The 21,605-nt window shown below is 36.4% G+C and overlaps 3 protein-coding genes across 6 annotated transcripts; 2 read left to right on the top strand and 1 right to left on the bottom strand.

Moving 5' to 3' along the window:
* Positions 1–117: 117 nt before the first annotated feature.
* LOC108811560 (V-type proton ATPase subunit G1) lies at positions 118–1,465 on the top strand. Of its 2 annotated transcripts, none has more exons than XM_018583621.2 (4): positions 118–201; positions 635–749; positions 912–1,012; positions 1,131–1,465. In XM_018583621.2, exons 2-4 carry the CDS (start codon positions 659–661, stop codon positions 1,272–1,274), a joined length of 336 nt encoding a protein of 111 aa, XP_018439123.1. In that variant the 5' UTR covers positions 118–201; positions 635–658; the 3' UTR covers positions 1,275–1,465. The 2 variants fall into 2 exon arrangements, with proteins under 2 accessions (XP_018439123.1, XP_056845879.1); XM_056989899.1 differs by lacking the exon at positions 118–201 and adding an exon at positions 247–545.
* Positions 1,466–2,849: 1,384 nt separating this feature from the next.
* Positions 2,850–9,945, bottom strand: LOC108811555 (paired amphipathic helix protein Sin3-like 1). 2 transcript variants are annotated; one of them, XM_018583612.2, is made up of 23 exons: positions 9,692–9,945; positions 9,540–9,615; positions 9,089–9,298; positions 8,802–8,988; positions 8,608–8,706; positions 8,360–8,527; positions 7,996–8,272; positions 7,689–7,825; positions 7,516–7,591; positions 7,406–7,441; positions 7,114–7,307; positions 6,880–7,034; positions 6,663–6,790; positions 6,288–6,542; positions 5,483–6,166; positions 5,314–5,402; positions 4,603–5,133; positions 4,428–4,528; positions 4,185–4,323; positions 3,954–4,106; positions 3,670–3,836; positions 3,457–3,568; positions 2,850–3,313 (listed from the first exon to the last, which is right to left on the bottom strand). In XM_018583612.2, the coding sequence occupies exons 2-23, from the start codon at positions 9,605–9,607 to the stop codon at positions 3,188–3,190; spliced, it is 4,092 nt and encodes a 1,363-aa protein (XP_018439114.1). In that variant the 5' UTR covers positions 9,608–9,615; positions 9,692–9,945; the 3' UTR covers positions 2,850–3,187. The 2 variants fall into 2 exon arrangements, with proteins under 2 accessions (XP_018439114.1, XP_018439115.1); XM_018583613.2 differs by having other exon boundaries at positions 9,817–9,930.
* A 3,693-nt stretch (positions 9,946–13,638) lies between these two features.
* LOC108818130 (inositol hexakisphosphate and diphosphoinositol-pentakisphosphate kinase VIP1) lies at positions 13,639–21,445 on the top strand. Of its 2 annotated transcripts, none has more exons than XM_056989895.1 (31): positions 13,639–13,799; positions 13,883–14,025; positions 14,247–14,306; positions 14,599–14,645; positions 14,761–14,844; positions 14,956–15,019; positions 15,147–15,300; positions 15,505–15,575; positions 15,682–15,786; positions 16,069–16,161; positions 16,329–16,403; positions 16,506–16,591; positions 16,683–16,889; positions 16,983–17,082; positions 17,166–17,236; positions 17,437–17,518; positions 17,787–17,945; positions 18,058–18,100; positions 18,238–18,320; positions 18,425–18,487; positions 18,568–18,642; positions 18,852–18,980; positions 19,223–19,458; positions 19,544–19,588; positions 19,689–19,755; positions 19,904–19,975; positions 20,061–20,359; positions 20,462–20,519; positions 20,608–20,775; positions 20,863–20,937; positions 21,023–21,445. In XM_056989895.1, exons 2-31 carry the CDS (start codon positions 13,957–13,959, stop codon positions 21,287–21,289), a joined length of 3,207 nt encoding a protein of 1,068 aa, XP_056845875.1. In that variant the 5' UTR covers positions 13,639–13,799; positions 13,883–13,956; the 3' UTR covers positions 21,290–21,445. The 2 variants fall into 2 exon arrangements, with proteins under 2 accessions (XP_056845875.1, XP_056845874.1); XM_056989894.1 differs by having other exon boundaries at positions 13,883–14,043.
* Positions 21,446–21,605: the final 160 nt, after the last annotated feature.

Below are 21,605 nucleotides of genomic sequence, written 5' to 3'. Positions count from 1 at the left end.
TATATTATGATAATGCATGCGTCTGTCTTTACGTGGACTCGAGTCTTAATGTAAGTGTGGCCCATTAAAACGCGGGCATTTAGTTCAATAAATATTGGCCCACTACTCTTATCAGTTGTCGGTAGATTAAAAATGATATACGTGTGATCACATCCTTTCTCTCATTGCATCTCCTCTCATAGAAACAAGCGAAGCCAAAGGGTATGGCCTTCTCTCTCTCTCTCTCGCGGCTACAATGAGATTGGTTTTTCAGTCGGAAGTCAAAAATGTCTACTTGTGAAAATTCATAGACTTAGTAGGAAAGTCTGACAAGTTGTTTGCTAGGATGTGTTAAAGAGTAGTTTGTATTTAATAAATTCTTTCACTGGGCTTCATTGATCTTCCGTCCTCTCATGGGCGGGCGCCTTAGATCTATTTTGCTTCTGAGCGTTGTTTTATTTATCTACTTGTACTTGGATTGGTGCTAGATTAGATTTAACACATGTGCTGCTGCTTTCAATTAAGGCTTGTTTCTCCCAAGCTCAATGCCAACACCGGAGACAAGTGTGACTGTCCTTATAGTACTTTATTTGGCATCTTTCATGTGTATGTGTGCTGTTTGATTCATCTAACAGTGACTTGTTTTCTTGTAAAGGATAAAAAGAAAAGAAAAAAAACAATGGAGTCCAGCAGAGGAGGAGGAGGTGGAATCCAGCAGTTGCTTGCTGCTGAACAAGAAGCTCAACACATTGTCAATGCTGCTAGGACCGGTATTCATCTTCTTTTTTTTAACCTTATTTGTTTCTGCCGACATGATTGCAATTTGAATCTATACAAAACGGTGTTGTCTGATCTAGTTCAAATTTGTGGAGAAAAAATAAATAAACTGTATTGTCCTTGATGGAGCTTTTGAAATTTGATATGTGTTGCAGCAAAGATGGCAAGGCTGAAGCAAGCCAAGGAAGAGGCTGAGAAAGAGATTGCCGAATACAAGGCTAAGACAGAGCAAGACTTCCAGAGGAAACTTGAAGAGGTAACCCTATCTCCTACAAAATGACATAACACAATCTACTCTCCATTTCTTCTTTTCTTCTTCTTCTTCTTCTTTGTAATAATCCATATATGTATATTTGGGGTTTGAAAACAAACAGACAAGTGGAGACTCGGGTGCGAATGTGAAGAGGCTGGAGCAAGAGACTGATGCCAAAATCGAACAGCTCAAGAACGAAGCTTCCAGGATTTCCAATGATGTTGTGGATATGCTCCTCAAACATGTCACCACTGTCAAGAACTGAGAGTCATTTATAACTTTGAGTTTCTGCTCTCTGTTTCTGGATGGATTGAAGAGACTTAATAAATCTCATATTATATTTGTTGCTATGAGTTACTTCCTCCGTTTTGAATTATATGTCGTTTTGGAGCAAAATTTTCGTTTCAAAATAAGTGTCGTTTTATGATTTCAATGCAAAATTTATTGACTTTTTAATCTAATCTATTTTTCTATTGGTTGACATCTAATTAAGTGTATTGGTAATGATGTTTTATCTAGTAAATATACAAAATTAAATGTTTTATTAATTTGTGTGCCGAAGTTTAGAACGACAAATAAATTGAAACGGAAGGAGTATTTATTATCTGCTTTCTTTTTTTTTTTGTTGCTATTAATATCTCTTGTTGTTGTATTCATAATAATGTCTTTTGGGTTGTAATGAACTCGTTTATTTATATAAGAAAACTTTATAAATAGTTTCAAGATTTTAGGTATATTTAATTTTGTATAATTTAAAATATTTTATTTTATTTGTATTTTAGTATAATATCTATCTTATTAAAGTAGAAGTACTTTAAGCTTTTGTTTGGTAATAGGGATATGAGTCTTTAAAAAAATTAAATTTTGTTTGGTAACAAAGATAGTAGAGAATTTTGTATTTTTCTTATTTAAATGATAGATTTAATTATTTAATGTCTTTTCCTAATTTAAATAATAGATTTCTTTAATAGAACGAATCTTAACCAAAATAAATTTCCTTATAGATTTTTTGTTAACATTAAATATTTTTCAATATTTATTAATAAAAATAACAAAATAAAAAGCACACATCAAAATCAATTTATATATCATATAAATAAAATATAAAATATTTTATTTATAAATTGTTAGTATAACACTTTTATAATATAATTCCAATTAGTTATAAATATTAGATTTTTATATGATACAATGTGATATAATAGACGATTAAAATCACATAATATAATTATTTAAAGTAATACATATTTTTTGTCTTAAAATGTTATACTAACAATTATGTAATACATATTAATTTACACACACACACACACACATATATATATATATATATATATATATATATATATAAACAAAGAAAAAAATTGAAGTGAAAGCAAATATTTATACGGCCACAGGTCAAACTATAGAAATAAACAACAGTGACGTACAATTTTTTTAACAAATTTATTTTAATTTCAAATATGTTTATATATTATTTATTTATAAATTATTTAATTTTTTATTAATAATGCTAATATTTTAGAATTGGAAAAAATTATGACCCATCTCTATATTATTTTAATTAGGAATTTAAAATTTATATCAAAATATTTATTTAAACTTTTAATTTTTATTATAACTACAAATGTTAATTTTCAATCTAAATTTATATTTAAATATTATAAATATATCATTTATAAATAAAAAACTAAAAACATAAAATAAATACCCGCCCGGTTCAAGATCTAGTAAGTTTATTAAAGATATGGTAATGCAATGCCTTATTCAACATCCACGATAAATCCTTGATATACTTAATGCAATGCCTTATTCAAATTTGAGTTCAGCTAATCTAAAATTAATCTGTCAAAAGTAGTTTCCATCGGAGTTTGTAATTGTCTAATTATGTAGTTGTTGATTCAACTCCTCAATTGTGTTGCCATATTTACAACAACAGCAATCTGAGTATACAAACTAGAGACTTGACACTTTAAACCTAAAACGCAAAATACAAGATTACACATTTGTAACATCTTATTGTTTAGTTCTTTACTTTGTGCATCTCGCTAAATCTCATCTTATAATCAGAGGGAAACTAAGATATTTAAACGACTAGATTTGGGAGTTAACTTTTCTCGGTATCCTGTGTGCTGTTGGAGTAAGAGAGCCCAAGAGGGAGCTTCGTTATTGTCATCTTCAAGCTGAGAGAAACCTATGGAACCTTTCTACTCTATCTTTGTTACGCTGCAGCGGTAAGTGTTCGGTCTTCTTTTTCTTCTTCTTCCTGTGGAAGAAATCCTCGGTGTCCAAGACGTAAGAAACCTACAAGAGATGCCATACATATACTGAGTCGGTTGTTCAACAGAATATTTGAGTGGAAAACGGTTTTTGCATTACAAGAAAAGATTTAACTGGTGGAAATCTGTATATAAGTCGAGAATTTTTTAGACTGAAAATTGAGTTACCTTGTAAGAAGAGCAAGACATCTTGCACTCCAAGCCATTTACTACTTGGACACCTTCCATGGCTTTACAGAGTGCTGCAAGATCATCCAAGCCGGAGAATGGACGCTGGTTCCTGCGAAAAATTGCCCAAAGGAGATTTCGATTAGAAGATGAAAGCAAAAAAAAAAACCACCTATACATAAGATATTAGAAGAAGAGAAAGATAAAAGATACCTTCGTAACACAATGTTATGTCCCTCATCTTTTTTTCCTGTTGAGGTGGAAAGAAATTCAGTTTGCAAATAGCTTGCAAACATGGGATCCATAGAAACTGCATATGGTTCTGGCTTCTCGACTACGCTGTCCATAAGTTGGATCGATAGACGAGATGGCGTGGATGACTGCATATGAATTAAAAAAAAAAAAAAAAAGGGAATTTAAGTACTTCCAACTGATCATGAGTCGTCACCACATTGATTTCTATGAAAGACCCGGGGGGAGAGATAAGAGAATCATACACATTCCAAGCGGTATATGTTTTCGTCGTGAAGGAGGACCCTCGCATTTTCATAATACACCGAGTCAATAACCCTTCCAGGTTTCCGGGATTTCTCATACTCGTACAACTGAATTAGCTTGGTGTCCATCTCGTCAGCTACAACAGCTTGAAGCTACACAATCACAAGAAATGTTAACAAAGTAAAACAAAAATATACATTGTAGTCTTAAACCACTAGTGCCAGCCAAACCTGTTTAACCAATTTGTATATCACTTTGTTCAGCGTGAACAACACATATGATTGATTTCCGAGAATAGCTCTGCACTCATCCTCAAACTTTGTATTTTCAACTGATCCATCAAGCAAACCATACAAACCCTTCATAAACCTGTAGTACAACAAACATACGCATCAGATCTCCCTTTTTTATTTTAGGAAAACACTGTATTGGATAATCGATATCGGCTGGTATGTTTGTAAAAAGGAAGGTACCTCGAATAAGGATCTAGGGAATCGGTATCCTTTGCGTTTTCCGATCTCAGTTCATCGCCTGAGCAATTCCTTTTTGCAGACAAAATCCGCTCATAAAGAATCTGAAAATGCACTTTCATTATTTTTTTTCCGAGAGAGAAGAATATTTAGTCAATATATCAAACGATGTACTCACTTGGTGAAGCCTAAAGAGAACATAAAAGTTGTCATTCCCATAGAAAACTCGGATATCTTTAGTCCTCCCGTCGCTTAGAACCGCTGCTACATGCTTTAAAAGAGGTCTGGCAGACAAGAGAACACGTTCGGACTGCCTAACCAGCTCAGTGTCTCCTGCTAAGAGATGTGAGTCCACTTCCTCTGCTTCCCCCTCACTCTCAGCTTTACCATCAACCTCATCATGCTCACCAGATTCCTCCTCTCTATTCTCATCATCTGAACATTCTTCACCACCCTCTGAACCATTTTCACTATCATCATCCTCATTCTCTACTTCAGCATCTGCTAAATTGTCTGGTTTAGAAGTGGACTTCACCCCAGGATCTTCATGAAGACCAACGTTGTCTTCGAAATCACCATTAGGTGATAGTTCACCTTCCTCCTTCTCAACTGTGACCGGACCTTCGGGTTCATCAGAATTCATATTATCCGTAGAAGAATCTGATCTTATTCCGCTTGCCAAAGTAATTAATTTGCCAACATCACCTGCCTGGTAAAACGACAAGGAGGGTTTAGGATGATCAGATAGGTCCAAAAAAGCACGATACATAAAACAAAAACAATTTAGTTTCTATAGGAAGTGTTGTAATACTCCATGGTTACATCCCTAAGCCATTGAAACGTCTGGGCAATATATATTCAAAGTTGCAAGAGCAATTGAGTGTAGTACCTGGGTCGAAGGAGAAGTTTCAATGCTATATACACCATGATGAACATCACCCGAAGTGTTGCTTGGTTTGGCTTGAATCTCATGTGAGCCTTGATTGTAAAAGCAACAAAAGTTAATACAGATAGATAAACAGCAGAAGCAAAATTAGAAGTTTAAATCTGAAAAGTACCTGCCAGATCTTCCTTTTCTACTACACGATGATTGTTTTCTCCACTTGGGGCTGATAAACTCGAGGTGGATGCTCTTTCGCTGATATCCATTGGGATCGGCATTTCAGATCTTTGATCAGCTCTATTTCCAGTCTCATGTTCTTTTTGGAGTTTTACAGCAGAACAGGTAACACCATCTCTGTTAGCTGTATCAGCATCTTGAAAATCGTCTTTCCCTGTCGAATCCTTATTTAACAAACCAATCACACCAGGATTGGGTGCCGCAGAAGAAGCATTCTGATCTCCGTTGGCAACAGATATTAGTTTCCTAGAATGTAGCGTTGCTGTGTCTGCTCCACAACTCCCATCAGCCTTCTCATTAGTCGAAGTGCTGTGATCCACATCGGGACTCTTGGGAATATCCTCGACAGGATCTGTGCCCTTGGCCCTGGGAGGAACGCCCAGCATTGGCTCAAGGAAATTTTCCCAAAGCCTCAGAACTTTTCTGAGCTGTTCTTTTGTAGAGCATAACTCCTCACATGAAAAATGGACTAGTTTGTACAGGTCTTCATGAATAGCTAGGCTGAAATACTCATAGTCAAGATTAGGATTTATGGGTTGCTTGTAACCAGCAGAAATAGACAGCAGAATATCATCCTCATTTTGAGTCTTCTCTTTTAGCTCCTTAATTTCAGCCACCAATGCTGGTTCACAAAACAAGAATAAGAAACGGAAAACAATGAGAAGAAAAAGTGAAAGCAAGAATGAAGCACTGCCAGCTGATTGTAAGCAATAAAAAACGTGACAATATCTATGTCTACTTACATTTTGCACTCGAGTTCTTTGAATCTTGTTGCTTGAAGTAGAAACTGCGATGCTCAAGTGATTTGCATTGGTTTTTCGCATATACCTTTGCCCAGATCTTATCAAAATCATCACGGCATTTCTTCCATTCATCTTGTTTCTGCTTCAAACGAGTTAAGATTACAGGAAGTGCAGTGCCTGGATTCTTATGTAATATGTCTATCACGTCAAGACCATGCTCGCCATAAAGTCGCTCAATACACCTTAAGTTCAGGGCTGCAAAAATGTCAATAAGAAAAGCAATGGTAAGACCCAAACATATGGGGGCTCCAAAACAGGCGAAAAGAAAAAAAAAGATATAACAAGGAGCTACAGGTTCCAGAAAAGTATACGGACCCGAAAAGTGATCTTCGATCCTGAAGGAGCCAGAAAAAGTTATTTTCTTCTCTGTGATGATGTTCAACAAACTTTCAGCACTTCTGACCGCAGAGCTCACAGATTCCAAAAGCATGTCCAACTCAAATCTGTTATAAGCAGTAATTAACTTAAAACTTAAAAGACCAATTACTTAAAACTTAAAAGATATATATGTATACATATACTTGTAAAATACCTATCATCTTCGCATCTGAACAAGATCTCTTCATATGGGTTTCTGCGCATGTGCTTAAAAGAATAATCTTCACTTCCTGAAGTGACAGACACCCAGCGATCATTTAAAACCTCAGCTCCTAGCTCCGACCTCTGACTGGCAGTTCGTACTGGATACTGCAATCAGATTATAACAAGTACAAAATCATCCAATGAACATGCTCACAATGAAACTTCAAACAGAAAATCTAATTACATCCGGAGGCAGTAGCCGGTAGCTAGGAGTGCAACACTCGCAATTAGATAGATCAAGCTCTTGAATAGATTTTCCCACGTACTCCTCCTTGCATTGCTCTGTTTCATTAACAACCTCGAGGTCAGGCTTATGTTCTCTTTCTTTTTCTTCCACCTCCATTGACCTGGATGCCTGTTCTTCGCTACCAAATGATTCTGCGACATGTGTACCAGTAATGTCAGTAATGATGTTACAAAGTAAGAAGACAAGAGACAATATTATTCATAGCCAAAAGAGCAAAATAGCAGCATACTTTTGCTCATAACACCAGCAAGGTGTTGAAATCCATCTGCAATAAAGGATGACAGTCAGAAAGAAGATTGCTGATATGTACTAAAAAGTCAAAGTAGGTATTTTGAATACCAATACTCTCACAACGCTCAAAGAACTGACTGAACTCATCCATAAGATCAGGGAATTTCCCAATAAGATCAGAAACCTGAAAGAAAATGAACGGGATTTTATACAAGTTCCTGAAAGTCACCCAAGGTCAACCCCTAATCACATTGTCACAATACCGAAGAAATTGGCATTACCAAATTCGGCAGTTCCTTCCTTTGGACTATTCCATTGCTAAATAGATTGAGGAACTTCAAGAATGACTGATAATCATCTTGGCTGCATAATCTCTCCTTGACTTTCTCACAGAAAACAAATGCTTCGTTGTACATGCCTAGCACAAAGGATGTAAGCATCTTAGAAATCAGAAACAGATTGTTTGCACCATATAAGAAAACACCAGGCGGCCAAAACTGGAAAATAGAAAGAGTTGAGATGTCCACGGACCCTAGAATATAGAATAAGAGTCAATCAAATAAACATGTCTGACAGGAGTTAGCTTACTTTTCAAATTGTCTTTCTCAGAATGCGAAGCAGAACCAGAATGTGCTTCAGGACCTTCCGCTCTTCTAGAAGACTTTCTTTTCTCTGGAAAATGGTGCAAGCTATCTTGATCTGCTTCTCTGTCGTCTAGAACACGGCCTCTCCTTTCTCTGTTCTCCTTATCAGCACGCTTCCGCTGCTCTCTTTGCATCTTGACCATCGTTTTATCATCACAAAGGTCATTACGATCAGCACTATAGTCACTGCGTGAAGTAACAGTCCTATCTCGTCGGCGTTCCTGGTGATGAAAAGATGTGCCAGGCACAAAATTGAGATACCTGGAAAAAAAAAAACAGAACAAAAAAAATATGAACCACTAGCATACCTTCTCCACATGCGTTTGACGAATTAGGGGAGAGCCTGATCCTCGGTCATTGTAGCGTTGGGCCTGACTCCGGCAAAACTGCGCTGCTGAATGAGACGGCAAAGACGCAGGCAAGAACCTAGTAAACTCTTCAAGCAAATCCGAGTGACCCTCAAAAAGGATAGATACCTAAAGCGCACACATTCGAGTGTCAGAAAGTGTTTCGTAAAACTTTGAAGTGGTATTACAGGTGGGATGAAGAATAATACCTCATTGTAAACCTCACTAATTTCCTTCTTCTCCTTTCGGTACATATTCAAGATACCCAAGAAAGACTTATAGACGTGTTCATCGTGCTTGAATCGAGTCTGCAGTGACAACAAAGAAAGCCGTACAATGAGAAACTAGGTGTAAGGGCACTTCAAAAAAGAAGGATAAAAGCAAACTTTCCGAGAGACAGCACCTTAATTTTATTGACAAAACTAATAGCTTCTTCAAATTCAACAGTCTTCTTAGGAGGCGGGGGTTCGTCTTCCTCAATAAAGGTTATTTCATATCCCTTTGGCAAGAAGGTATTAAATCCGTAAATCAAATTGTTATGTCCCTTGAACAGTTCCTTAACTCGGGCAATCACACCGCGTGTGTCGGTCCTGCAAATCCAAGAGTAGGAAATTAATTTGTAGCCGGCTGCTAAATTTACAACCTCAAAGCTAAAAAAAATTAAACATGTTAGGAAGTGAAAGAACTCACCTTTGAGCTTTAAAATCTTTCATAACCTCAAGAAACCTGTCATAAGTCTCGCGTTGATCATGAAACATGTCCTTAACATCCTTGAGGTAGGACAAGGCATCATTGGTTGTTAATTTCTGAGAGGCAGCGTCCCCACTACTAGCGACTCTCGCTCCCTCTCCTCTTGCTTCATCAGTGTCACCACTGCCAGGGAACGGAGATTGTCCATATCTACACCAAAATTAATCACTTAAAACTACTCAAAACATTAAAGTTATTCCTAGCAAAAAGAAAGAAAAAAATTCACTCTCGAAAAATGATAGCCTCAAAACAGAACCACGATCAAGCCATCGACACTAAGTATAGTTTCGCAAGAAAATGAAAAGTAATTTTATTTTGTAATAAAGTGTCAAACAAAAGCAAGCTGATAGAGAGAAGGTTGATTTAGAAGTGAGAGTATAAGGAAACTCACAATTGGCCTCGAGAAGAGCCCAAAGTGCGTCGAAATTGAGAGCCGGAGCCGTCTCTCATCCGCTTCATGCCTCCTCCTGCAGCAAAAATATATCAAAATTCAAATTAATTAATAACCGAAAATCTCAAGTTGAGGGAATCAAAATTCCCCACCAGGGATGATCGAGAGATGAGGTTCACAGATCTCCGAAACGAGAGGGAAGAAGAACTTTGATCAAAATTCTCAAAAGACTGGAAATGAATAGCGATGATAAGAGGACAGAGAGCTACAAACGCACAGGTCGAAGGAGACAGAGAATTTTCAAAGGAATTTGCTGCAAAGACGAGGAGAGGAGAATTATGGAATTGGGGAGAGGAGTTCGATGTTTCTCACTCCGTCTGCGTTTTGTTTTGCGGCTACTGCTGGGGAGACTACTATTCTCTCTTCTGTTTATATTTTCGTCCCTAACTCAAATAATTCTTTGGGCCTATATTGAATCTTTAAGCCCACTAAATCATATCCTATACACATTGGGCCTTTATCAATCATTAGGCCCTCTAACCCTCATTTGTCCGACTGAGTTTGGTTATACAGTAGTTTGTGTTTTAGTTCCAAACTAAACACACTAACCTTTTTCTTAGTAAACGAATGTTGAAATTTTTATTGATTAATGTTTAGTCTTTTTTTTTTTTTTTTTTTTGCTTAAATGATTAATGTTTAGTCGTAAGTAAGTTCCACTATATATCTCTCAAGGCATGGCATATGGAAGAATATTAGAATAAAAATCAAAAATATTGTGCTGAAATTTATGTAACAAATAATAAAATGTTTAGATGTCTGTATCAAACATCAGTTTATAAATAGAAAAACAAAATTATGCATGAGCTGAAGAACCAATACATTGTCGAAAAAACGATGATAACCCACAACCAGGCTTGCTTCGTGTGGGAGATGAAATGTTTGGTCCTCTGCGTAATTCAGAAAAATATGAAGATGGTGATGAAGAAGAAGATAAAGAACTTGATTTTTGTATTCGAGAGTTATCTTCAGGATTGTTACTATTTTTAGTGGAATGTTCTTCTCTCTGTTCCTGGTTTTGAAGACTTTCTCCACCTTTTTGATTTAAAACGAATTGATCACCCCATATTCGGCCTGAAGAACCTTGGCGTCGGAATGAAACTGCTGATCTTTGTAAAGCTGTCATATTTAGTGTAAAACTCTTTAGAATAATTCGTTGATTTCAAATTTGTTTTGATTTTTTGAAGCTGTTTTCGTGTATATATGAAGCGCTATTGAAAGTGTTTTAACTTTTTGAGAGTTTAAATGTTTTCTTCTTATCTTGTTTGAGATAAGATTTTAAAAATTAGCTAAGTTTAAAAATAGATTTGATCCAGTTTTTATTAGTGCATATGTGCTAAATTAAGATGTGTTTATACATAAAATGATTTTTTCATATTTAGTGTGAGTTTTAGTTTATCCATTTCTTGAAAATTATCTAATCTATTTTATAAAAAAAAAAAGTACAAATCTAATCCAAAAAGAGTATTTTCTAGCTAATATGTCTTCCATTAAAACCGGATCCAATGTCTCTTTAAATAGATGTCAAAATTTTATGAATTCTTATTTATATATTTTTTGTTTGTAAGGGTTTTGTTTTAGAATTTTTTTTTTGTGTAAACTAATTTTTATCTTAGTTTTTAAACTAAAGATAAATTCACATTAATTTGAGTTAAACATCTTAAGCAAAACTTAGTGAGTAAACTAACGGGGCTGAATAGATTAGACATTGTGGTATGTAACATTCTTGGCTAAAAGCTCCATATTACAGATTTATCAAATAGAAATCAAAACTTCTCAGATGTCAAACATTAGCCATAAAAGTCACAGCTGAACTGACTTTTGAAATTAAATTTTGAAATTACAGCTTCGAGTTGTTAGTACTTAGTAAGCGTAGAAACCACCCGATGGATGGTTGAGATAGTTACTGGGTCCATTGTCATATGTGATATGTACAGTTAAGGTTTTTTTTTCCCTAGTTACCGCCCCAATGAATACCCTCTAATGAAATTAGGTTTTTCAAAGATAATTCTTGAATATCAAGGCATCCTGAATAACATTTATCAGGCATTTGTTATTTAGTTTCCATCTTTGGCTCTGGGGACCGGGTAGTATGTTACTCGCCGGCTGTTTGGCTCCAGAAAGGTGTTGACCTTTGCCGGTTTAGTATATGCTTCAGTTAGCTTGAATAAAAATCCAACTGAGTGACAAAAAATGTATGATGTATGGATCAAGAGCTGGTACGGACAATAACTATGAGGAAACAAAGGTTTACCACCGTGGAGAAAGTCTATCACACACGATGCGTGTCATCATCGTTCCTTCTTCACTCGGTATACGTAACTTCTCTTTTGATTACTAGCTACTCTTTTCAAATGTATTTTTAGGGTTATTCGTAATACGAATATTAATTAGATAGTATTTAAAACTTTGGTTCAGACGAGTATTCAAATGTTTATATAAGAAACTATGCGATACAGTTGAGACATTAGCTAGTGTCCAATGTTATTGTTTCCAATATAAAATGAAAATCTAATAAACGACACACCTTTTCCTTAAAAGTCCGGTTACTTAACATAATGTTCATCATCCCAAGTGTAATTATTTTCTTAGTATCTAATTTTGTTATTGATTTTTCTTCTTTTATCGACAAACGATATAGAGATAAAGATTACATGTCAATTTTTGTGGAACCACTATGGTTTAGTGGTCAAAAATTTTAAAATTCTTTACACTTAGAAGTAGTTAGATCTAGGATTCTTTTCTCAGACAGAAAGTGTAATTTTTTGCAGATTGTAGGATGCAATTTTTTGGAGATTCAAACACGAACTTTGATAGAAGAGAAGGAACTATATATATAGAGAAATTTTTTATTTTATGTTATTTCTTTACCAGTGGATAAACCATTTTGAAATATGGTTTTGGCTTTTGCTTAAAAAAACCATTTTAATAAGAAGTAAAAAAAAAAATCAAAACCCACGTACCTTTGTTCAAAAACCAAGAAAATATGGTTTTTGGCTTTTGCTTCAAAACAGGTAGTTAAGTACAAAATATAGTTTCCCTATATTTTAGAAAATCTATTTTCTCAAAATCTTGATTGGTAAAAAAGTAGTTTTTACAAAAACAAAAACCAAAACCAAAAAATGTTTGGAAAAACCACAAACAATCAACCAGCCTCTTCTCTGTATTCCTTTGCATTTAACACGTAGAAAAGAAGTAGGCAGATATACAGGTTATGTATATTCAAAGATCGAGTAGTATGAATATTAATATATATTGGTCTAATTCATGAATACTTGCCTACTCGGTATTCGACTATATCAAAATCAACTGGCAATTATTTATCAGCTATCTTAACAGATTACTAACATCAACCAAAACTTATATAAGAGTTACATATTGCTTACGTTTGATTTATTCATTCTTTTATATCCAAAAGTCTATAACTAAGAACCCTGCCGAAAAAACAAATCAAAGTTATATTAAAGCTCAGTAAACTCTTTATGAAGGCCGGCCCTGGTAAAGAAAAGTATATATACTAACGTAACGAATCAGTTGGCAGTGGATTCTCATAATTTTTAATACACGGAGCCTGATATGACAGAGATTGTCTTTTGAAGGGAACCTTTTTAACAGTATGCAGATGCTTTATGGAATAAGGGAAAGTTGGAAAGCAACCAAAAAGCTAAAATACATTTGGGTTGTGTATCTTAGTGCATATTCTTGAATCGTAGATCTTATCCTTTCATCGGTATTTTTAAGACCAAGATATATAATAGGAGAAGCTGATAATGACATATGTAACATTGATGAGTAACACAATGGACCATTTTGATACTTTTTAAGTTTGGTAGGAATACACATATTAATAAATCATCATTACTACTAGGCCAGTATATTATTATAAGCTCAATGCCATAATAAGTCCGTAGTATAACGTCAAGCAGTGGGTCCAAGAGATGCTGACTAGAAATTGAAGAAAAGGAGAGCATGTTTGTTTGGATTCTTAGAAAATAAAATAAAATAAATGGATATTTAAAACGAAAACGGGGCAGTGACGACTGACTGGCTGGCCCTTGTATCTGTCCTCGTGCTTCCTCACCGCTCCGTTGAAAGATATTTATTTTATTTATTTCCCAAAATCAGTAGCAAGGAAGGAAGGAAGCATTATCGCCTACTGCTCCTCTGCCTTGTGATCACCATCTATCATTAATTGTTTCGCTGGTAAAGTCTCTATTAGCATATCTTCGTATTTAAAACTGGCGAGATTTTTTGGTTTGATTTTGTGAATCTGTGAATTTATTCAGAGGATACGTGGTTTGTATAAAACTGGTAAGAGGAACATATACAGGAAGAAGAGGTAGAGAGAGAGAGAGAGAGAATGGAAGTAGAAGAAGGAGAAAGTGTTGTTGGGAGGATAAAGATTGGAGTGTGCGTCATGGAAAAGAAGGTGAAGTGCGGCCCCGAGGTTCTCTTTTCCGTTTTCTTTGTCTGTTGCTGCTGCTATTGCTGCTCGTATATGTATTTCGCGTTTACTTCTTCTGACCAACTACAGATTCAGATGCTCTTTTTTTCTTAAAAGCCCTCTTTGATTCTGATACCGATCCACTTTATTTTTGACTGTCTCTATCACTCATAGATTGTTCCTTGTTGTTGGGGTGTTGTTTATAGGTCTTCTCAGCTCCCATGGGTCAAATTCTTGACAGGCTGGAGTCCTTTGGTGAATTTGAGGTGAGCTTTCTCACTCGTTTTTTTTTCTTTTTTTTTTGATTTTTTTTTCTGGTCTATTTTCTTATATTTCGTTGTTTATTCTGGAGAAAGGTTGCTTTTTGTTTTAAATTACTTTAGCTTCTGATTCTTGGCCAAATGTTATTGGTAGAAGTTGCTTTTATCATTTTACAAGTTGCTGTCCTTAGTTTGCCAAAACCAAAAGTTGTTGACCCTTGTCTTTGTAGATTCTCTGCTGTATATACTCTTTTTTTTTTTTAATTATTTTTCATGTCATGTACACCTTTATTCGCAGATCTTACATTTTGGGGATAAAGTCATTCTTGAAGATCCAATTGAAAGGTTTGCTTTTCCCCTTTTTACTATTTTTGCTTGAATTCTTGTTTCACTATTAGTGTGTACTAAGAGGTATATACTATGGAATCAAAAACCTTACCTAAGGAATTGTTTGTTTCAGTTGGCCCATTTGTGACTGCTTGATTGCTTTTCATTCCTCTGGATATCCTCTTCAAAAGGCTCAGGCTTATGCTGCTTTGAGAAAGTGAGTTGTTTTGGTTCCTTTTGCTCTTGGCTTGATAAACCACCTAGCTTACTTTAATACCGAGACCCGCGTCAACTCATGAGTTGACTTTTTCTGTCTTCTGGTGTCCAGGCCATTTTTAGTGAATGAACTAGATCCACAGTATCTTCTTCATGATCGCCGCAAGGTGTATGAGGTATGTATGCCTATTAATTAGACTGCAATAGAGTTGCTTTCTTCAAATTTTTCAGGGCTAGTGACAAAGAAGCGTTACATACTTTTTCCTTGTACTAACAAATATAACTTTTTCTGTGCATCTACAGCATCTTGAGATGTATGGCATCCCAGTTCCTAGGTATGCTTGTGTTAACAGAACCGTACCAAATCAAGACCTCGACTATTTTGTCGAGGAAGAAGATTTTGTTGAGGTTAACGGTGAACGCTTCTGGAAGCCATTTGTGGAAAAGCCTGTCAATGGTGACCTTCTCTTCTCTTTTTTTGCCTCTTGCTCTCTCTCTCTCTCTCTCTCTCTCTCTCTCTCTCTCTCTCTCTCTCTCTCTCTCTCTCTCTCTCTCATGCACTCGTTTCGCACCCCAGTGTCTATTTATCCATAAGGACAAGTTGTTATATGATTCCTGTATTCTCCTTGTTTTATTTATCCAGTTCTCTGTGTGTTTGTAGGAGATGACCATAGTATCATGATATACTATCCTAGCTCGGCAGGTGGAGGCATGAAGGAATTGTTTCGCAAGGTACTTGGCTGCAGTCTGGATTGAACTGTTTATATTATAACATTTTCAAAGCAGTTCGTGCAGATTCCTCTGTTTGACTCCTCTTCCACCTAATGTATTTGTTTAGATTGGGAACCGATCAAGTGAGTTTCATCCTGACGTGAGAAGAGTTAGGAGAGAGGGTTCCTATATATATGAGGAGTTTATGGCTACCGGAGGAACTGATGTCAAGGTTGTGATTGTTTTCCATTTACATGTTTCTCGATTAGATCATTCCCATCTTTCGCACCACTACCTGACCTTGCTTAGAATATTACACTGTTATTGTTCTGTTGCTGGTATCAAGTGGTCCTAAATGTATAAGGTTGTCACGTTAGTGACCTATGTTTATATATATAAGGCATGACTTATCAACAGCTTTTGTAGCTCCCAGCCTCCCATTACTGGTTGTTATTCGTATCGTAAACTTGTCTTTCAATAGTTCTTCAGCTGACAACATGCTTGGTAAATACAGGTATACACAGTGGGTCCTGAATACGCACATGCTGAAGCAAGAAAGTCGCCTGTTGTTGATGGTGTTGTTATGAGGAATACTGATGGCAAGGAAGTACGTCGTCTACCAATCATTACCTTAATAGAATGAAACCAGACATTATCTCATTATCTTAGGACGAAAGAGATATAGCTTGAATAACCTAAGTGTTTCATGAAAGTGTAATACGTTGATGTATTTAGATTTTGATCAGTTTTTTTTTTGGATATTTTATTGAACAGGTGAGATATCCAGTGTTGCTTACACCTGCCGAGAAGCAGATGGCTAGAGAAGTTTGCCTTGCATTTAGGCAAGCGGTATGCTATGAAACCAATCCTCTGGCTCTCGTTAACCTTATAATGATTCTCTGGATTTTATACAATGACGTGTTAGTTTCTTCAACATTTCTCAAATTTCAGGTCTGTGGGTTTGATCTTCTACGATCCGAGGGATGTTCATATGTTTGTGATGTAAATGGATGGAGTTTTGTGAAGAACTCTTACAAGTAAGCTATAGCATTCTGCAGTTTATTTAAATTTTTAAAAGTGCTTTACAGCTTTAAAGTATTCACAAACCTCTCGTACTATACTATTAAGGTATTACGACGATGCTGCTTGTGTGCTAAGAAAAATGTGTTTGGATGCAAAAGCTCCGCATCTTTCCTCGACTCTTCCTCCCACTTTGCCATGGAAGGTCAATGAACCTGTACAACCTAATGAAGGACTAACTCGCCAAGGCAGTGGCATCATAGGCACTTTTGGGCAATCAGAAGAGCTACGCTGTGTCATTGCTGTTATTAGACAGTATGTTTTAGCTTATAATCACCATTCCCCTCTATACTTCTCTCTGTTTAGCCAAGATCTGAGAGTTTTAAACTTTTTTTTTTTACTTCACAGCGGCGATCGAACTCCTAAACAGAAGGTGAAACTAAAAGTTACAGAGGAAAAACTGTTAAACCTGATGTTGAAGTACAATGGTGGAAAGCCAAGAGCTGAGGTAAGAGGCTCGGGTTTTCTAACATCAACTTATTCCTGCCTTGATTAATTGCTTCTACTGTCTCAATTTATCTTCTTTTACAGACCAAACTTAAAACTGCCGTCCAGTTGCAAGACCTATTAGATGCCACAAGAATGTTAGTTCCCCGTACAAGGTAATACCCTTAACTTAACTATTTGTGTCTTGTCACTAAATGCATGTCGGGTCTAGCTTTCCAAGTGGTTGCACATTGAGCTACTTTCGCTGTAGATATTGCATTTCTGCTCAGCACCCCCCGAATGTTTTTCCATGGTTGTTTACTGCAGACAGTTGAATTCTCGTAATGACCTTATTGTCTTCCTTTTTTATCTTTAGACCAGGTCGTGAAAGTGATAGTGATGCAGAAGATCTTGAACATGCGGAGAAACTTCGACAAGTTAAAGCAGTTCTTGAAGAGGTTGTGTGTCTTGATACATATATACGTTCTTGTCCTCATTATTTAATAATTCCAGTTTTGTATGGTGGCGAATATAGTCCTTGGAAATAATTACATTGTATCAGTTAGGGGTTTAAATTCACGGCCAGACAGCAGTTACGATCATATGTTCATAGTTGGCTTTGGAATAATTTTACTTTCTCAAGATATCTGGAACTTTTATACATCTGTTTGGAATTGGCTTTTCTTCCATGAGCTCTCTCTCATATTATAGAACTTTGATGTGCAGGGTGGACATTTCTCTGGCATATACAGGAAGGTTCAACTGAAGCCGCTGAAGTGGGTTAAAATACCAAAAAGCAACGGTGAAGGCGAGGAAGAAAGACCAGTAGAGGCTCTTATGGTACTGAAATATGGGGGTGTTCTAACACATGCTGGTAGAAAGCAGGTATTACTACCATTTAGTCATTGTTAAATGTCTTGCAACGAATAATTGTTTAAATAGGAATCTATGTTGGTGTGAACTTGTCTAAATTTACTGATGTGTGCTTCATCTGCAGGCGGAAGAACTTGGTAGATTCTTTCGAAACAATATGTATCCAGGTACGGGCGCCTGATCTGTTTTTTATCTGATACTTTTAACCTGTTGCACACAAGTTTCTGAAGCAGTTTATTGGACTTGTGACGATTTATATCCTTTTTGAGTATTTTCACAATTAAATGGCATAATATGATTGCAGGTGAAGGGACTGGTTTGCTTCGTCTCCATAGTACATACCGTCATGACCTTAAAATTTACAGCTCTGACGAGGGACGTGTTCAGGTACAGCTTTACACTGTTAGTAGTGAAGATGAGCATATGGCATTGAGCTACTTTAAAGCTTCAATACTCTTCGCCGTTCACTAACTGATTTGCACTGTTGACAGATGTCTGCTGCTGCTTTTGCCAAAGGCCTGCTTGATCTTGAAGGACAGCTGACTCCAATCCTGGTTTGCACTTTTATCTTACTGAGATCCCGTGGTGCTTTGCAATGTCATATGATTACTAAGTTCTTATATTCTTTCTCTAGGTTTCTTTGGTTAGCAAGGACTCTTCCATGTTGGATGGACTTGATAATGCCAGCATCGAAATGGAAGCGGCCAAGGTTTGCCCCTCTCTTTGATGAGCCATCTTTATTGTGTATCAGTCACGTTTCGCAACTCGTCTGAAACATCTGTCAGCAAAAACTGTGTCTGAAAGATCTTACTATTTTCTTAAAGGGGTCTTATAGAAGCCTCTCAAATGGTTTCGGTTAATTTCATTTTGTCCACTTCAAATATGTTGATAGCTTTGATGTCACTACTTGCACTGCAGGCTAGATTGAATGAGATTGTAACTTCTGGCACAAAGATGATACATGAGCATGGTTCCTCTGAAGAATTCCCCTGGATGACTGATGGAGCTGGACTTCCTCCTAATGCCCATGAACTCCTCCGTGAATTGGTACTCAGACTTTTACATCTACTATTTGTTCATTACTTACTATGTGAAACAGATCACCGAATATTTTTAGTTTTGTTTGCACAACAACTTAATACTTAATACTGCACTGAGCACACTCGTAACCTCTGTGGAATTGCCCTCATTTTTTTATATCTCTCATAAAAAGAGGTTTTATTAGAGTCCATAAAGTTATTTATAAAAAAACAATTCCTTATCTGTTGAATTGCTTTCTAAATAATTAGGTGAAATTAACAAAGAATGTGACTGAACAAGTAAGACTACTTGCAATGGATGAGGACGAGAACCTCACAGAGCCATATGATATAATCCCTCCATATGATCAAGCGAAGGCCCTTGGCAAGACTAACATTGACAGCGATCGGATTGCTTCTGGACTACCATGCGGTAGTGAAGGGTTCCTTCTGATGTTTGCTCGGTGGATAAAACTTGCAAGGGATCTCTACAATGAAAGAAAAGAGTAAGTTCCTCAAACATTTTTACATTATATCCGGTAGATGTTTATGAGTGAGAATAGCACTAATAGTTGAGTTAAAAACTTGCAGCCGATTTGACATCACGCAGATTCCAGATGTCTATGATTCATGCAAGTAAGTTATACGTTAGATGTCTTTGGCTTATCTCTAGATTTATACCTAGCTTTATTTATTCGTTTCTGAAAATGCTGTAAATGTTTCTTATCTTCACCAGGTACGACCTGTTGCATAATTCCCATCTCGATCTAAAAGGATTAGATGAACTCTTCAAAGTTGCACAGGTACATTAATTTTCTCTCTTTCCCTTTTTCTGAGTCTCTTGCAACTGGCCATATCTGATTGAAACTAGGACCATTCGTGGTATATCTGTAATATGCATGCAATGTTGACTATGTTCGCTTATGACTAAGTTATGTCATGTGGTTGCAGTTGCTTGCAGATGGTGTAATCCCAAATGAGTATGGAATCAATCCGCAGCAAAAGCTGAAAATCGGTTCAAAGGTAACATTTTTCTAGCTACGAATAGTTATTTTCTGATTGTTCCAAAGTACCTCATATGTTCATTTTTTTCCGGTTAAACAAAAAGATTGCTCGGCGTCTGATGGGGAAAATATTGATAGACTTGAGGAATACACGAGAGGAAGCATTGAGTGTTGCAGAACTGAAAGAAAGCCAAGAACAAGTCACTCGAGAAGAAGCAATGAGTGTTGATGAACTGAAAGAAAGCCAAGAACAAGTCGCCTTGTCACTATCTGCCTCGAAAAAGGATGATAGAAATAGTCAACCAAAGCTTTTTATCAGTAGCAGCGATGAGTTGAGACGACCTGGCACAGGTGATAAAGACGAAGATGATGATAAAGAAACCAAATACCGATTAGATCCAAAGTAATAGCCTCTGCTGCTTCTATAGATTTTCTTTTTTCTTCTTGCTCCTGCATATTTACTTAAGTGTTGTCTACTAATTGCTGCTTTTCATTTCCCTTGTAGGTATGCAAATGTCAAGACACCTGAACGTCATGTGAGGACTCGACTATACTTCACATCTGTAAGTTTCCTCTTTTCTCCACTATTGCTTGTTATGGTGTGCTCAAGTGCGTGTGTGATTGACACAACTCTTGATGTTGATGTAACAGGAATCACATATTCATTCGCTGATGAACGTACTTAGATACTGTAACCTCGACGAATCACTTCAAGGAGAAGAAAGTCTCATCTGTCAAAACGCATTGGAACGTCTTTGCAAAACAAAGGAACTTGATTACATGAGTTACATTGTCCTAAGGCTCTTTGAAAACACTGAGGTTCACACTACATTCCATATGCTTCAACATTTAATAACATATTTGTCTCCATGAAGATAAAATATAACTCTATCTGTTTGCTTGCAGGTATCACTTGAAGACCCCAAGAGATTCCGCATTGAACTTACATTCAGCCGTGGAGCTGATTTGTCTCCCTTAGAGGTAAAGAAGAGCCCATTATTGTTTTTTTTATAGAGGAATTTAAAATTTGAAAATATTTTTAATTTAATGTGTGTGAGGACAACAGAATAATGACGACGAGGCAGAGTCATTGCTAAGAGAACACACGCTTCCGATAATGGGACCAGAGAGGCTGCAGGAGGTGGGTTCATGTTTAACACTGGAGACAATGGAGAAAATGGTTCGTCCTTTTGCTATGCCACCTGAAGATTTCCCTCCGGCGTCCACTCCGGTAGGTTTCTCCGGTTACTTCTCCAAAAGCGCCGCAGTGCTGGAGCGTCTAGTTAACCTCTTCCACAACTACAAAAACTCTAATTCTAACGGAAAAGGTTGAAGGACCTTTATCTTTCTTTCTTTCTGAAATTTGATAATGATTTTGTCTTTGTGCAGTTAAAAATCATTGTTTTGTTTCCCTACATGTTTCAGTTTTTTCTTTTTCTTTCCAAACTGCTATTCTATGATTTGAAATACTATTTTTTCGCGGGTACTAGTTCGTTCTTGTTCTCTCTGTTTTGGAGGTTTATGTCTGCCCGGTTTTATATTTCGACAAGAACAAATATTAAAATACTACACAGTTATTGGCCGACCACCGAATAAAGAAAGTGTAATGATTTTTCATTTCAAGGTAAAACTAGTTTTACGTAATGTTA

This window comes from Raphanus sativus, chromosome 6, assembly GCF_000801105.2.
Source record: "Raphanus sativus cultivar WK10039 chromosome 6, ASM80110v3, whole genome shotgun sequence".
Classification (NCBI taxonomy): domain Eukaryota; kingdom Viridiplantae; phylum Streptophyta; class Magnoliopsida; order Brassicales; family Brassicaceae; genus Raphanus; species Raphanus sativus.
This window is presented reverse-complemented; position numbering and strand designations above follow the sequence as displayed.

Coding starts and splice junctions, on each gene's coding strand:
- LOC108811555 (XM_018583612.2), bottom strand. CDS start 9,607: ATGAAGCGGATGAGAGACGGCTCCGGCTCTCAATTTCGACGCACTTTG. Junction 7,308..7,405: donor TGCTGGTGTTATGAGCAAAA/GTATGCTGCTAT, acceptor CACATGTCGCAG/AATCATTTGGTAGCGAAGAA. Junction 3,314..3,456: donor TGTCTTGCTCTTCTTACAAG/GTAACTCAATTT, acceptor CATCTCTTGTAG/GTTTCTTACGTCTTGGACAC.
- LOC108818130 (XM_056989894.1), top strand. CDS start 13,957: ATGGAAGTAGAAGAAGGAGAAAGTGTTGTTGGGAGGATAAAGATTGGA. Junction 17,237..17,436: donor ATGTTAGTTCCCCGTACAAG/GTAATACCCTTA, acceptor TTTTATCTTTAG/ACCAGGTCGTGAAAGTGATA. Junction 19,589..19,688: donor GATGTCTATGATTCATGCAA/GTAAGTTATACG, acceptor TATCTTCACCAG/GTACGACCTGTTGCATAATT.
- LOC108811560 (XM_056989899.1), top strand. CDS start 525: ATGCCAACACCGGAGACAAGT. Junction 750..911: donor TGTCAATGCTGCTAGGACCG/GTATTCATCTTC, acceptor TATGTGTTGCAG/CAAAGATGGCAAGGCTGAAG. Junction 1,013..1,130: donor TCCAGAGGAAACTTGAAGAG/GTAACCCTATCT, acceptor GAAAACAAACAG/ACAAGTGGAGACTCGGGTGC.